At 42.4% G+C, this 15,769-nt stretch overlaps 1 protein-coding gene across 1 annotated transcript in view; it reads right to left on the bottom strand.

The window, feature by feature from the left end:
- Positions 1-15,769, bottom strand: part of LOC139367558 (phosphatase and actin regulator 3-like) — a 53,518-nt gene that overhangs the window by 26,962 nt on the left and 10,787 nt on the right. The window contains exon 2 of the mRNA XM_071105807.1: positions 2,934-3,098. Within this exon, the coding sequence (XP_070961908.1) occupies positions 2,934-3,098 (165 nt within the window). The remainder of the gene's footprint in view (positions 1-2,933; positions 3,099-15,769) is intronic.

Here is a 15,769-nt window from a genome sequence, read left to right as displayed (position 1 = left end):
AAAATAAAATAAAAACTCAGCAATCACACACAATACCCCATAATGACAAAACAAAAACTGTTTTTTAGAAATGTTTGCAAATGTATTACAAAATAAAAAACAGAAATACCTTATGTACATAAATATTCAGACCCTATGCTATGAGACTCGAAATTGAGCTCAGGTGCATCCTGTTTCCATTGGCCATCCTTGAGATGTTTCTACAACTTGATTGGAGTGCACCTGTGGTAAATTCAACTGATCGGACATGATTTGGAAAGGCACACACCTGTCTATATAAGGTCACACAGTTGACAGTGCACGTCAAAGCAAAAACCAAGCCATGAGGTTGAAGGAATTGTCTGTAGAGCTGCGAAACAGGATTGTGTCAAGGCACAGATCTGGGGAAGGGTTCCAAAACATTGCTGCAGCATTTAAGGTCCCCAAGAACAAAGTGGCCTCCATAATTCTTAAATGGAAGAAGCTTGGAACCACCAAGACTCTTCCTAGAGCTGGACCGCCCGGCCAAACTGAACAATCAGGGGAGAAGAGCCTTGGTCAGGGAGGTCACCAAGAACCTTATAGTCACTCTAACAGCTCCAGAGTTCCTCTGTGATGGGAGAACATTCCAGAAGGACAACCATCTCTGCAGCACTCCACCTATCAGGCCTTTATGGTAGAGTGGCCAGACAGAGGCTACTCCTCAGTAAAAGGCACATAAAAGCCCTCTTGGAGTTTGCCAAAAGTCATCTTAAGGAGTCTCAGACCAGGAGAAACAAGATTATCTGCTCTAATGAAACCAAGATTGAACTCTTTGGCCTGAATACCAAACGTCATGTCTAGAAGAAACCTGGCACCATCCCTACAGTGAAGCATGGTGGTGGCAGCATCATGCTGTGGGGACGTTTTCAGAGGCAGGGACTGGGAGACTAGTCATGATTTAGGCCAAGATGAATGGAGCAAAGTACAGAGAGATCCTTGATGAAAACCTGCTCCAGAGCGCTCAGGACCTCAGACTGGGGTAAAGGTTCACCTTCCAACAGGACAACGACCCTAATCACACAGCCAAGACAACACAGGAGTGGCTTCGGGACAAGTCTCTGAATGTCCTTGAGAGGCCCAGCCACAGCCCAGACTTGAACCCGATTAAACATCTCTGGAAAGACCTGAAAATAGCTGTGCAGCAATGCTCCCCATCCAACCTGACAGAGCTTGAGAGGATCTGCAGAGAACAATGGGAGAAACTCCCCAAATACAGGTGTGCCAAGCTTGTAGCATCATACCCATGAAGACTCGATGCTGTAATCGCTGCCAAAGTGCTTCAACAAAGTACTGAGTAAAGGGTCTGAATACTTATGTAAATGTAATATTAGAGTTTTTATAAATTTGATAACATTTCTATAAAGCTGTGTTTGATTTGTCATTATGGGGTATTGTGTGTAGATTGATGAGGGTGAAAATCAATTTACACTCCAATTAGGATAATATGTTAGGTAGCCTAGTGGTTAGAGTGTTGGGCCAGTAACCAAAAGGTTGCTGGATCAAATCCCTGAGCTGACAAGGTAAAAAATATATGTTCTGCTCCTGAACAAGACAGTTGACCCACTGTTCCCCGGGAGGGCATCATTGTAAATAAGAATTTGTTCTTAACTGACTTGCCTAGTTAAATAAAGGATAAATTTAAAAAATACTGTAAGTATTAATTTGTGTATGGCCACCACCCATTTCATATGATATGTGATTAATTACAATTTGTATTATATGTTACGAATTAGCAAAACATGTACACTGTGTTACGAATTTGCAAAATGCATGATTTGTTACGAATTCTAGCGAGGTGGCTAACGTTAGCTAGCTAGGCTAGGGGCTAGGGTTAAGTTTAAAGGTTAGGGTTAGCTAAAAGGGTTAACGTTAGGGAATGGTAGCTAAAATACTAAAGTTATACGTGATGAGATTCAAGCTCGACGTTCGTGCTAAACACCCACCCATTTTTGTTTGTGCATACGTTGTAGTTTAGACCCTAATTTGCATCACCTGTGGTGTTTGTGTTGTGCCTGCAAACGATTGAGACTTATTATACTCTTGAATAGAGAATCAGAGAATGTTAACTTGAATGGGAATATAATTTGTTTTAAATTATACTGTCGATCTTCCATAGGAAACCTATTGAAATCATAGAAATATAGATAATATAATATACATTTGCATTTAAGTTGACATTCGGGCGGGGGATAGACCAGCAGACATCTTGTGGTAGTTTTAAATCTCAATGGTGTACAAGCTAAACTGTAGTGGCCTGAAGTGATTGAAATGACATATTCAAGGGTATGCAGCTGTCTCAACCGATGACGTGCACAACACAAACACCTCAGATGATGAAAATTAGGGTCTAAGCTACAGCATATGCGAAAATTAAATCCATCAGAGCTTACACGCTAAGAAAATTCATGTTAAAGGTTAAAAAATGAATTATAAAATAGTTTGACTAACCTGATTGTAGTAAGCTTTTAAATTATATTAAACCGTTAATATTCTTCATTGATGAAGACATGGATGTGTCATGGTATGGTGGGGTATGCAATATCGGTGCGGTCAAAAAGTGATTAATTTCAAATGGAACGACCCTATTCTGAAATGGCTTCCTTTTTTGTGTCCTTTCTTTCATGACCCCTGATCTGACAGAAATGGAGAGTCCTATTTGGGGTCATGGTAAGTTGAGATAGAGGAAGCCATTTTAAATATTTGGGGAATTGCTCAAGTCCTTTTACTCCTAATCTACTACGCCTGCATGTGTGCATGTTTGTGTAGTTTCCATCTCTCTCTCTCTCTCTCTCTCTCTCACACACACACACACACACACACACACACACACACACACACACACACACACACACACACACACACACACACACACACACACACACACACACACGCACACACGCACACACACGCACCTGTGGAGCTCTGCTTCAGCTTCTCGTTTTTCTTTTTCCTCCACTTCCAGGGTTTGAAGATGCGCCCCAGGCTGGCCAGCTTGCTGTTGCGGCGGATGGGCGGGGTGTGGACCCCCGACACCAGGCAGCCAGTATGCAGCACCCTCTGATGGTCCATCACCTCCACTGCAACCAGAGAGGTGTGTAGCAGACAGGGAGGATGGATATTAGTTAGCAGTCAATTAAGAAAATCATGTCATGTGTCAATGTTCACCCTATTCATTATGCAAATTAAACCTACTTTTGGCCACAAGGCCACAGGCCCACACAACAGCTGCACTGATGTACACATAGTCTTACTGATGTGTTGTGTTCATATTCAATTGCAAAGAAACAGGGTACATACATAGGAAATGTACAATAAATAGACCAGAAAGAATCCAAGCGATAAACATTAGTGTGACTAAACCCACGACAACAGGAACAGGCAGGAGGCAGACATTTTGGTTTCTGTAGTCAGTACAGGCTACAGAGGCTTTCAACAAATCAGGGGGAAAAGGACGGGAAAACCTCACTTCACTGAGGAACTGAGTGTTGTTGGAGTACAGTGGAGGAGAGGGAGGGTGGACAGAGCCCCGATGCCGTGTGCAACATGCCTCGTTCTCTCTCTCTCTCTCTCTACAAATGCATGGGATGGGATGAGATGGGATGTGGGGGAGAAGCGGGCTCTGGAGTTTGACCCCAAATAATGGAAAAACGAGTCAGTTGACCGGCACGCACGTCTGGCCGACTAACTGTCAACCAGCACACAACGGAATCCAGGTCAAGCCTGAAGACGTGCGGCAACGAGCACAGCGAGATTAGAGAAGGGGGGAGGAGGTAGAAAGGAGGAGGGGGGGGGCATTGCTGTTGCCATGGCGACAACATCCAGATGCTGCAGTCAGTCGGTGGAGAGGAGCCTCCTTGGAGGCAGAGCAGCCCAACTGCATGCAGGGAAGGGGGTACGCAGCATGGAGGAGGTCAGTGAGTAGTAAAGGGGAGGGGGGATGTGAGGAGAGGAGAGTTGAGGGGGGATTCTAGGCTGTTGCCATACGGAAGGAGAATCTCCAGTAGCCAATCAAAGCCCAGTAATTCATAATGTATATCAAGTATTTCTACATTTTCCATAGAGGGAAACCTGTTTAAAAAATGGAGTAACAGATAACATTGAATTTGGAGAAAGCTCAGAATTTGTTTCTTCACCGGATGGGGATATGTTAAAAAGTATGTACAATTTCCATCATGAATGGGCTGTACCACATGTGGTGAACAATACAATTTCAATTAATATGCTAATGTACATTTGGATGAATTAAATCCATGTATCGTGTTTAGGCAGCACCCCATTTCTTTGCAGTAATGTACATAATCCACAGTATGTATTAGTCTTCCAGCTGTTGCGAGTGTTTAGCCTACAAGTGCTAAAAGTCTGGAAGACATACCCAACCTATCACATTTAGGCTAAATACATTGTGTGTGGAAAAAGGGAGATTTTATGATTGCAGCATAAGAAGTGTTCATGAGAGTCCAATGATTTTCATAGTAGACTCTGCATACAGTATTCTAATTTTCACATGTGCTAGCCTACTATAAACTTTAAGAAGGATGTTTTAAATATGAAGAATATAGGAGAAATCCATATTCATTGCAATGTTACGTAATAATAAAGAGGATTCAATAAAGAATCCTAGTGTACTAAACTCAGAAATACAGTGGTACTGCATCTCAAGGGGGACCCCACACCGTTTAACCATGCTGTCAGTGAATTCAAAACCGGAATATTTTTACAGAGAAAACCTGCTCTGTATAGCTCCACAGCTAGTATTTTACTGTGAAAGTAAGGAGAACAAAGCAAATGTAATTTTAACTGCCATTATGGTTTGCCACTCATGTACATATGACAGGACAGATTCAAAATTCAACATGAAAAAGATTTGAGCTACATCTAACCCTCCTAAAATAATATATGGTATCACTGCTGCACATCCAATGTCAATACACTCTGTTTTCCTGTGACTCCAGTGTCTCTTTGAATCACGGCAAAGTGCACAATCAACAGAGATATGTGTGACGCTCAGATACAGAGCAAAATGTATATTTTCAAGCATGATTGACAGTGTTGTGAGGTTACTGTTGTACGGTCACAATAAAACGATGAAAAAAAACATACAACTTCGTTTGCATCTTAATATGTTGTAATGCATACCCTGTTAGTGTGGAAGCTGTGGTAACTAAGAGTTCTTCAAATTGTGTGATTATAGTCACAACAATTGTGCCCTGCTGACTGGCCAAGATGAACTCCCTCACTGTTCACATACTTAAAGACCAGGTTCATGTTCCTACCAAACGGAGGGACTAGTTAGACTTGTCCAATAACAAATGCTGGTTTTCCAATGTAGATCATTAATAAAATGTGTTATGTTGTGTGCGTTAATGAACACGACCCTGCTCTGTATTTGGTGCTACTTAGCTTGCCTTTCCCTGACATATCTCAGTAATATATTACACTGAGTGAGATACTGCCAGCTCTAACAAATAATTGCAATACATTTCCAGCTGTCTCTCTAATGACAAAAGTAAACTGACATAAAACATGACTGACAGAATGCATGACTGACAGAATGCATGACTGACAGAATGCATGACTGACAGAATGCATGACTGACAGAATGCATGACAGACACGATTGTAACTAAAAGGCTGTTGTCCTAAGGTAGAGTTGAAAGGTGGGCTGTTCATAGGTGCAATGACATAAGTAGGCCAAACATATGCCTTATGAGTGTGTTTCAAGGGCATTGTTGAAGGACACTTCATGGTGCAATATCACAGTTGATGGAGGTCACACACACCATATACAGTACACATGGCTTGTAGAGTGACATGTCTCAAATCCCACATAGTGAAAAGGAATGGATCCACCAACCTTCAGAAATCAATTCAAAGCTCAGGATATGGCTTTGTCTAGATATTTACATGTCAATTGCTCCATCATGCCCTCTGATAGGCCAGGTGGACTTGTTGCCATATCGCTTTCACCTATCGAATCGTCTCATATCTATCCAAGTGTATAGGGGGTAGGGGCTAGGGGTTGATTTGGGATTCAGGGTCTTCTCAGGTCAGCTCTGTATAAATCCATTCCTCCCACCCCCCTCACCCTCTTCACTCGGAGGACTAACAATGTGCCCTTCAACAGGCCACTTCCTTACCCACTGCCATGCTATGCCATGCCAGCTAACCTCCTCACTTACCCCCCTGGCATTGCAACTGTGCTGCCATCTGGCCATGGCCTACGGGCCTGTCACAGTCTGAGCACACAGCTAACTACCAGAAGAGAGTGAGAGGATGCTTGTGTCTATGCTTCCTAGTGAGCAGCCACACATTGATTTAAGACCCCTGATCTGAGAGAGACTAGCGAGCACCTGCACCACCATTACACAAAGGGAGGTGCAGAGTTCAGAGTGACCCAGTCTTTATGAAGAGTCCATGCTAGCAACTGGTCCCTTATATCTCAGTTATTGCATAGTACTGCCTTGAATTATAACATTGTATAATTGCATCTTTTTCAGATTCCAAAAATCTGAATTATCTGATATTCCACTAACAGGCCAAATAGGGTTGACCAAGAGCAGATTTGGGCTGCTATTTTTTATATATATATATATATATTTATATTTATGTATATTCAGTGCCTAGTGAAAGTCTACACACCCCTTGCACAGTCTTCATATTTTGCTGCCTAAACATTTAATCTAAAAAGGGATTAAATTATTTTTCCTACAGTTCTACACAAACTACTTTTTTTCCAGAGTGAAAGAAAGTCATAGAACATTTTCCAGATTAATTAGAAGAACAAAAGAGAATGTCTTGATGTCTTCACACCCCAGAGTTAATACTTGGTGGAAACACCTTTGGCAGCCATTAGAGCTGTGAATTGTTTTGAATAATATTCTACCAACTTTGCAACATATGTCCATTGTTTTTGTCAAAATTGCTTCCACCAAGGATTAATTCTGGGGTGTGAAGACATATGCAATCAATACATCCTCATTTTGTATTTCTAAGTAATTTGGAAAATGTTCTATAATTTGTCTTTCACTTTGAAAATGTGGAGTAGGTTGTCGAGATAGATAGTGAAAAAATCTAATTGAATCCCATTGAAGATGTTATTTTAAGGCAGCAAAATGTGAAGACTGTACAAGTAATGTCCCCTTAGATTGATGAGGAATTGAAACATTTTATGGTTGAGAAAGGTATGCCAAATAAACCTGGCAGCACGACCGATTGGCAAAGAAACTATACTATGTAAATATATATATATATATATATATATATATATATATATATAATAAAATAAAAATATAAAGAATGATAGTAAAAAGCTTTGGAGCACCTTTAAATTACATTTTGGGAAAAAAAGCTAATTCATCACAAAACCCACTGATATTGCCAAATACTTTAATGATTTATTCGTTGGCAAGATTAGCAAACTTAGGCATGATATGCCAGCAACAAACACTGACACTACACATCCAATTATGTCTGGCCAAATTCTGAAAGACAAGCATTGTACTTTTGAATTCCGTAAAGTGAGTGTGGAAGAGGTGAAAAAAGTATTGTTGTCTATCAACAATGACAAGCCACCAGGGTCTGACAACCTGGATGGAAAATTACTGAGGATAATAGCGGACAGTATTGCCGCTCCTATTTGCCATATTGTCACGTTCTGACCTTAGTTTGTCTTTGTTTTAGTATGGTCAGGGCGTGAGTTGGGTGGGTTGTCTATGTTTGTTTTTCTATGAGTTGGTATTTCTGTGTTTGGCCTGGTATGGTTCTGAATCAGAGGCAGCTGTCAATCGTTGTCCCTGATTGAGAACCATACTTAGGCAGCCTGTTTTCACCCTTGATTTGTGGGTGATTATTTTCTGTTTCGTATCTGTACCAGAAAGAACGGTTTCGGTTTCATTTCGTTCTCTTGTTGGTTTTGTATTTTAGTGTTCTGAGTTCTATTAAAGAATATGAGCACTTACCACGCTACGCATTGGTCCTCACCTTCTTCCACCACATACAACTGTTACGCATATCTTCAATTTAAGCCGACTAGAAAGTGTGTGCCCTCAGGCCTGGAGGGAAGCAAAAGTCATTCCGCTACCCAAGAATAGTAAAGCCCCCTTTACTGGCTCAAATAGCTGACCAATCAGCTTGTTACCAACCCTTAGTAAACTTCTGGAAAAAAAGGTTTGACCAGATACAATGCTATTTTACAGTAAAAAAGTTGACAACAGACTTTCAGCACGCTTATAGGGAAGGACATTCAACAAGCACAGCACTTACACAAATTACTGATGATTGGCTGAGAGAAATTGATGATACAGATATCGTGGGGGCTGTTTCGTTTGACTTTAGTGCAACTTTTGACTTTATCAATCATAGTCTGCTGCTGGAAAAACGTATGTGTTATGGCTTTACACCCCCTGCAATATTGTGGATAAAGAGTTACTTGTCTAACAGAACACAGAGGGTGTTCTTTAATGGAAGCCTTGCCAACATAATCAAGGTAGAATCAGGAATTCCCCAGGGTAGCTGTTTAGACCCTTACTTTTTTCAATCTTTACTAATGACATGCCACTGGCTTTGAGTCAAGCCAGAATGTTTATGTCGACAGATGACTCAACACTATACATGTCAGCTACTACAGCAACTGAAATTACTGCAACACTTAGCAAAGAGATGCAGTTAGTTTCAGAATGGGTGGCAAGGAATAAGTTAGTCCTAAATATTTCCAAAACTAAAAACATTGCATTTGGGACAAATCATTCACTACACCCTAAATCACAACTAAATGGTTTAAGTGTGGAAATTGAGAAAGTTGAGGTGACTAAAACTGCTTGGAGTAACCCTGGATTGTAAACTGTCATGGTCAAAACATACTGATACAACAGTAGCTAAGAGGGGAGAAGCGCTGCTCTGCCTTCTTAACAACACTTTCAACAAGGCAGGTCCTACAGGCCCTAGTTTTATCGCACCTGGACTACTGTTCAGTAGTGTCGTCATGTGCCACAAAGAGGGACTTAGGAAAATTACAATTGGCTCAGAACAGCCATGACTACATGGAACTCTGTTCCACATCACGTAACTGATGCAAGCAGTAGAATCAGATTTTAAAAAACAGGTAAAAATACACCTTATGGAACAGTGGGGATTGTGAAGAGACACACACAAAGGTACAGACACACACACTCTACACACATGTACATTGTGATATTGTTTTATGGTGGTATTGTACATTTTGTATTGTAGATATGTAGTGGTGTAATAATGTTATATGATGTACTATTTTATATTTTGTTTTATATGTAATGTAAGTGCCTTAATGTGTTTGGACCCCAGGAAGAGTAGCTGCTGCCTTGGCAGCTGCTAATGGGGATCCATAATAAATACAAATACAAAGTAGATTTACTCTGAGTCTGAGAAACCAGTCTATGTGTGGTATTGTCAAATGTGTTGGCTACTGGCTTTAAAGGAGAGAAGCAATGTCAACAAGGAGAGCAGCCAATAGGAAGTGCCCGAGGGCCTTGTTTGCTACCATATGTTTCAGTTAAGATTGGGGACAGGTGGGGGAGTACTCAAATAGACTGCATGCAGCCTCACTACAAAACACTTAGGATCAAGTCTTGTTTAACTTTTCAAAGAGGCCTGTTTTGGCCCTTTGGTTAGTACCTTGGTTTGTATGCTGCTTAGGTTAAGAGCTAAGTTGGTTTTGATTTTGACACACGCAAGTACACTACACACACACACACGTATACACAAACACGGCATATGCTCATACACAAACACGCATGTACACAAACACGCATGTACACAAACACGCATGTACACACACACACACACACACACACACACACACACACACACACACACACACACACACACACACACACACACACACACACACACACACACACACACACACACACACACACACACACACACAAAACCACCATAGGGATCCAGCATCTCCCTGAAAGCCATAGCCAACAGATAACCCCAGTGGGATGTACTGTAGCCAGTCCTGCTAAAAATGTCTCTCTTGCCCAACTCCTGTCACCCACATAATAGGCTCAGGCACTGAGAATATACGTGTCATTTTAGCCAGAAAAAGAGCACCCACAGGTCTTTGGTTTCCAACAGTTATCAGAGTAGACAGAGACGGCCTCCCGAGTGGTGCAGTGCTTGAGGCACTACAGATCCAGGTTCGATCCAGGGCTGTGTCGCAGCCGGCCGAGACCGGGAGACGTATGAGGCGACAAACAATTGGCCCAGCGTCATCCGAGTTAGGGGAGGGTTTGGCTGGCCGGGATGTCCTTGTCCCATCACGCTATAGCGACTCCTGTGGTGGGCAGGGCACATGCACACTGACACATCGACATGCGTACTGTGTTTCCTCCGACACATTGGTGTGGCTGGCTTCCGGGTTAAGAGAGTAGTGTGTCAAGAAGCAGTGTGGCTTGGCAGAGTCGTGTTTCGGAGGACGCATGGCTCTCAACTTTCGCTACGGGAATTGCAGCGATGGGACAAGACTGTAACTACCAATTGGATATCACGAAATTGGGGATAAAAAAACTAGACAGGCATCTTCCCCCTGTTTTTTCCCCCTGTTTTTTAATTTGTCAGATGTTAAATGAACTACTAAACATTTGAAGCGTTTTAAGCCCATGTTTTTCCAGCGGTAATTTGCAAGAGGGGGCACACTAACTGGACCAGGCAAAGGGTACCACCCTCTCTTATTCTTCCTAGTAAGTGTTTCCTTCCAAGGTGCACCAAGGAGCAAAGATATGCTAGACAGAATGTTAGCTACTCTAGTGAGTGCAAACAGTATCGTCAGTGGAGGGGAGAGAGAGTGTAGAGTGACACACACACACACAGTTTTGGATTTTATTTTAGCTGCCGGTGATGGGCAGGAGTCGCAGGAGGTACGTTTTAAAATGAATTTGGTCAATCTATGTAGCCTATTGATTCCTACTTTATGAATAAATTATAATATAATGTAATGATTAATGTAATACTAGCCATCTAGCAATTTTATGAAGTTGGCTTTATCTAGCTAGAATGGTAGATTTGGAACCTATCTCATAACTAGCTACCAAGCCATTTCAGGCTATGAATGAAGTTAAAGTATTTTGTCTGACTATCTTAGCTAGCATGCCTGCTGGAAAGTTTGCTAAACTTTAGAGAATACTAAACTTATATACTATATACCAGTGTGGCAGTTGTACTAAACTCATAAGGCATAAAAGTTCTAAAGAATACATGTGCATCATTCTTAGTTAAAATTACAATTGAACAGGTGAAGAGGTATGCTTAGATAACTATGCAGAAACTTATACATATATTTGGCTCTAGATTGCAGGAAAAAGTAGTTTCAGGTATTTTGGGGCCCACTTTCTCTTGTGAATGGTGGTGGTTTCTGTCTACTTTGATAGTTGTAGAGACTAGCAGGATCAGGTAGGTGTGTGCATGTATATTGCAGTTATTCTGCTGATTCAGGGCAATGCCTGAAAGATTTATATAAAACATGAGTGTGTGTGTGTGCGTGCATACGTGTGTGCATGAGTGTGAGAGTGTATGTGCATGCGTTAAAATTCTCTGTGTAGACCCTTGAAACCTATTTGTCTGTGTGCAAGTGTGCGCAGTGCATGTGCATGTGTGTAGGTGTGTGTGGTGTGCACATACCAGTGAGTGTGTATGAGTGTGAATGGCTCTCTTCCATTGGACCCCCTGCAGGCAACACACTACTGGAAGTCTACACTACAGCCTCATTGTGGTGAGGCAGGAAAGACAAAGAGAGGCGCACAGAACACGGAAAATCACTACCATTTACATTTAATGATACCTACGTGGATTGGTTTTACTCTGATTCATACTGGTTTTACAGTCATGTATATCCACGAATAAGGAATAGATTCAGAAATAAGTTGACCATTATATTGATAAACTAAGTGAGACTACTATTGCAAGTACAATAACCTTGTTATGGGCTACAGTATGTCTGGGAATGATGTATCCTGAATAATAATGTGTAAAAAAATATTCTGATGCTGGATCCCAATGCGCTGACTCAACAAATACACAAACACATGGCAAATTCCGTTGGATACTGAATACAGCAGACAGTAGTAAAGCGTTAGCTTTCACAGACAGCAAGTGTACATTACTGTGTCAACGGCAATTGTGTGTGTGTGTGATTTGGTTTTACTATCCTTGTGGGGACCAGATGTCCTCACAAGGATAGTAAAACAAGGACAATTCTGACAAGTGGGGACATTTTGCCGGTCCCCATAAGTAGAAGGGCTATTTTAGGCTTAGGGGTTAGGTTTATGGTCACAATTAAGGTTGGGGGGGGGGGGGGGTGAGAGAGAGAGATGTGTCATATCTGCCATAAGAGGACAGAGACATGAACTGGGTGTGTCGGGAAAATAAACCATGAGTAAGAATAAGTAGCTATGATCCATTGTGTGTGTGCATATAGAGAGGTAACCCAGGTAACACTGTAATTGATACCTCTCTCTCTCATAAGGTTTGTGAATACAGGCCTAGGAGTTCCACTGCAATGCGAGTGTTTTGCTCTCCATGGTGCTGAAATCCCCAATGCTGCCATGTAAACATACAGAATGCCCACCATCCATACAATAGTGTTATACACCTCTCTCTCTTCTCTCTCTCCCTCTCTATCACACACATACACAAATGCCATGCATCCTACCACACACTCAAAACAGTCCGGCGAGACAATGAATAGATCAATTAATTTCCCTTACAACCAAATTCCTTCTATCACTGTCATCTAATACAGCTATGTATTTAATTTACCATCTCTAGAGAGGGCCTGTGAGGATTGTTGTGTTCAATACTGCTCTACTGTAAGTGCTTATCAAGCTAACAGTTACTCTGAAAGGGCTTCCTCTACTCTCACTCGGTAATGATTCGATGATGGCACCCATTGAGTGGCTGGGAAGACTAGCTCTTCTACCTCGTCCGCCTTGGGCTCATTGTTCTTTTTCAGTCCACCCCTCCCCCCTCCTTCTCTCCTTCTTTCTATTCCCTTGTGTTCCCAGCCCAGACCGTGTTTATTTGAGTAAGGGACTGGGAATTTCCTCTCCCTTGATCATCTATCTCTGACAGAATTGGCCACATCGTCAGAGTGGGAAACCCAGACTGTAGATGGTGGGGAGAATCCTAACTTCCACTTAAGTCGAATTTTCACTAAGTAATGCATCAATTTCAATGGGATACTATAAGTGAACATTTGACTAAAGTGGGAGTTAGGATTGGCTGTAATACCAGCCAAAACAAAGGGTGAGTGGGGCCCCTTAGTCTACAATGATTATGTTCCTTGCTCCCCTTGATTAGAAAGGACTGGATAGTTGAAAGCAACCACCTACCCAGCTGGATAGTGGGATTTAATTGTATCATATGGCTTTCACTAAACCAAGGTTTTTGTTTCTGATTGGAAAATTAATAACGAAAGGATACAAGGGAAAGCACAATAGAAGGATACCAGAGCATGGTATTGGTATGTAGCCTCAAAAAAGGTGAGACGTTGTTGATTGATGTTGATGAATACAGAAACTATCCAAAAGAGCTCAGGTAACTTTTACAACAAGTGTATTTACAGCAGATTCACACAGTCTATCCCTGTAATGTTGGCCAGATAGAAGGCAGGCCCAGGAGGGCAATACTACAGTATCTCTCTGGCTTTTCACACAGGCAGAGGCTGTCTCGTCCTCTGTTGTACAAGGGCCAAAACTAGAGCTTTCCTCTTATTGCTCTACTCTAGCGTAGCTTGGCCTCCTAAATTCCTGTTTTTAGCTCCATTATTTTCTCCCTTAACATTGAAGCCTATGCTTTGCTTGGGTCCTAGTTCCAGCACGGTCTCAAAGGGCTGTCTGCTGACTGCTTTCCCACTCAGTCTGATTCCATCTGTGATTTTTTGGTGTTGCACAAGCTCAGGCAGGCGTGCCCGTTCTCCAACACATCAACACACAAACATGCTCGTAAGTACATGTATGCGTATAGACACATGCACGCATCCACGTGCGCACGCACGCACATACACACCACACACACACAGTTCACACATTGACTACCTCAGGGAATAAGCATAACCATGAGGCTTGTTGCTGCTGTGTTCCATTTTCATTTGTGGGGAAATACAGCGACCCCACAGTGAGCAGTGCTCGACAAGGCATACACTAACAGTTTGTCCCATTCACTTCACTTGCAGTTCTTGTATTTACAATATTGCAGTACCACATGCAGTGATGCTACAGTACAGGTTGAATGGTAAGAACATAGCGAGTTGGTGTCAGTGGGGACAGTATAACAGTAGTGGCAATACTTGTGTGACTGATGCTGGGTGGTACAGATGCTCCCGTGCACTCACTCTCATTTACCAAGTGTAGAGCTGAAGAGACACAGTCACTCACTCTGAAAGTAGCAGCTACATTTACAACCAACTGATGAAATGCATGTTCATGGATCAAGTGTACAAGTCGTGGCCAACATCTCTCAATAACCGTTTTTGAACCTGCATGGGATTACTTGGATAAATAAACAATATATAAACTAATATTTGTATGCATTTTTTTGTGGTATTTCTTAAGAGTTCCTCTGTGATAATTCTCAAGCTAAAAGTGCTTCTGTTGTCCTCTATGGAGAACATGAGTGGCTCAAGAGGAAAATGAACAGAGCTCTTGCCGCAATAAACAGGTGGCCTTAACTGGCATCCCAATCTTGGCAGGCTGAGATGAATGAGTCGTGAGCTGACAGCGTTGTGAATTACAGCTCTAGTTCCATAATAGAAATGGGTTTAAAGGGCTAGTTCACCCAAAGTCCATTATTGATGACCCAACAATCGTTATACAGTATCTAAATGAGGTGGGAAGAGATGCTCGGAGAAGGGCCTCCCTCCCACCCTGTAGTGGACGTGGTCTTTTTAGCAGCCAGTTAGCAACGAAGTGATGACTCATATCCTGCCAGCTTGGTCTCATGATATAACATAGTAAACGTAAATCCGGGACACTCAAATTAGTATGATATGTTACATTCGCTATGGTTACATCAGACAGAAGGTAAGGCCTCCCGAGTGGCGCAGTGGTCGAAGGCAGTGCATCGCAGTGCTAGCTGTGCCACTAGAGATTCTGGGTTTGAGTCCAGGCTCTGTCGCAGCCGGCCGCGACCGGGAGACCCATGGGGCGGCGCACAATTGGTCCAGCGTTGTCCGGGTTAGGGGAGGGTTTGGCCAGCAGGGATGTCCTTGTCCCATCACGCACTAGCCACTCCTGCGCAGTGCACACTGACACGGTCGCCAGGTGCACGGTGTTTCCTCCACCACATTGGTGCGGCTGGCATCCAAGTTAAGTGGGCACTGTGTCAAAAAGCAGTGCGGTTTGGTTGGGTTGTGTTTCGGAGGAAGCACGGCTCTCGACCTTCGCCTCTCCCAACTGTACGGGAGTTGCAGTGATGAGACAAGACTGTAACTACCAATTGGGGAGAAAAAGGGGTAAAATAAAATAATAATACATCTGACAGAAGGTTACTTAGACAAAAACTAAAGTAGGGTGGTTGGTCGGGTGGATGGGTAGGTGTACAACGTGAATGGCTAGCAACCCAAAGGTTGCGTGTTCAAATGTCATTATGGACAACTTTAGCATTTGAGCTAATTAGCAACTTTGCAACTACTTAGAATGTTAGCTAACACTTCCCCTAACCTTAACCCCTTAACCCTAACCCTAACTTTATCTCCTAACCCCTAGCCTAGC

The sequence above is a fragment of the Oncorhynchus clarkii genome, chromosome 16 (assembly GCF_045791955.1).
Source record: "Oncorhynchus clarkii lewisi isolate Uvic-CL-2024 chromosome 16, UVic_Ocla_1.0, whole genome shotgun sequence".
NCBI lineage: Eukaryota > Metazoa > Chordata > Actinopteri > Salmoniformes > Salmonidae > Oncorhynchus > Oncorhynchus clarkii.
This window is presented reverse-complemented; position numbering and strand designations above follow the sequence as displayed.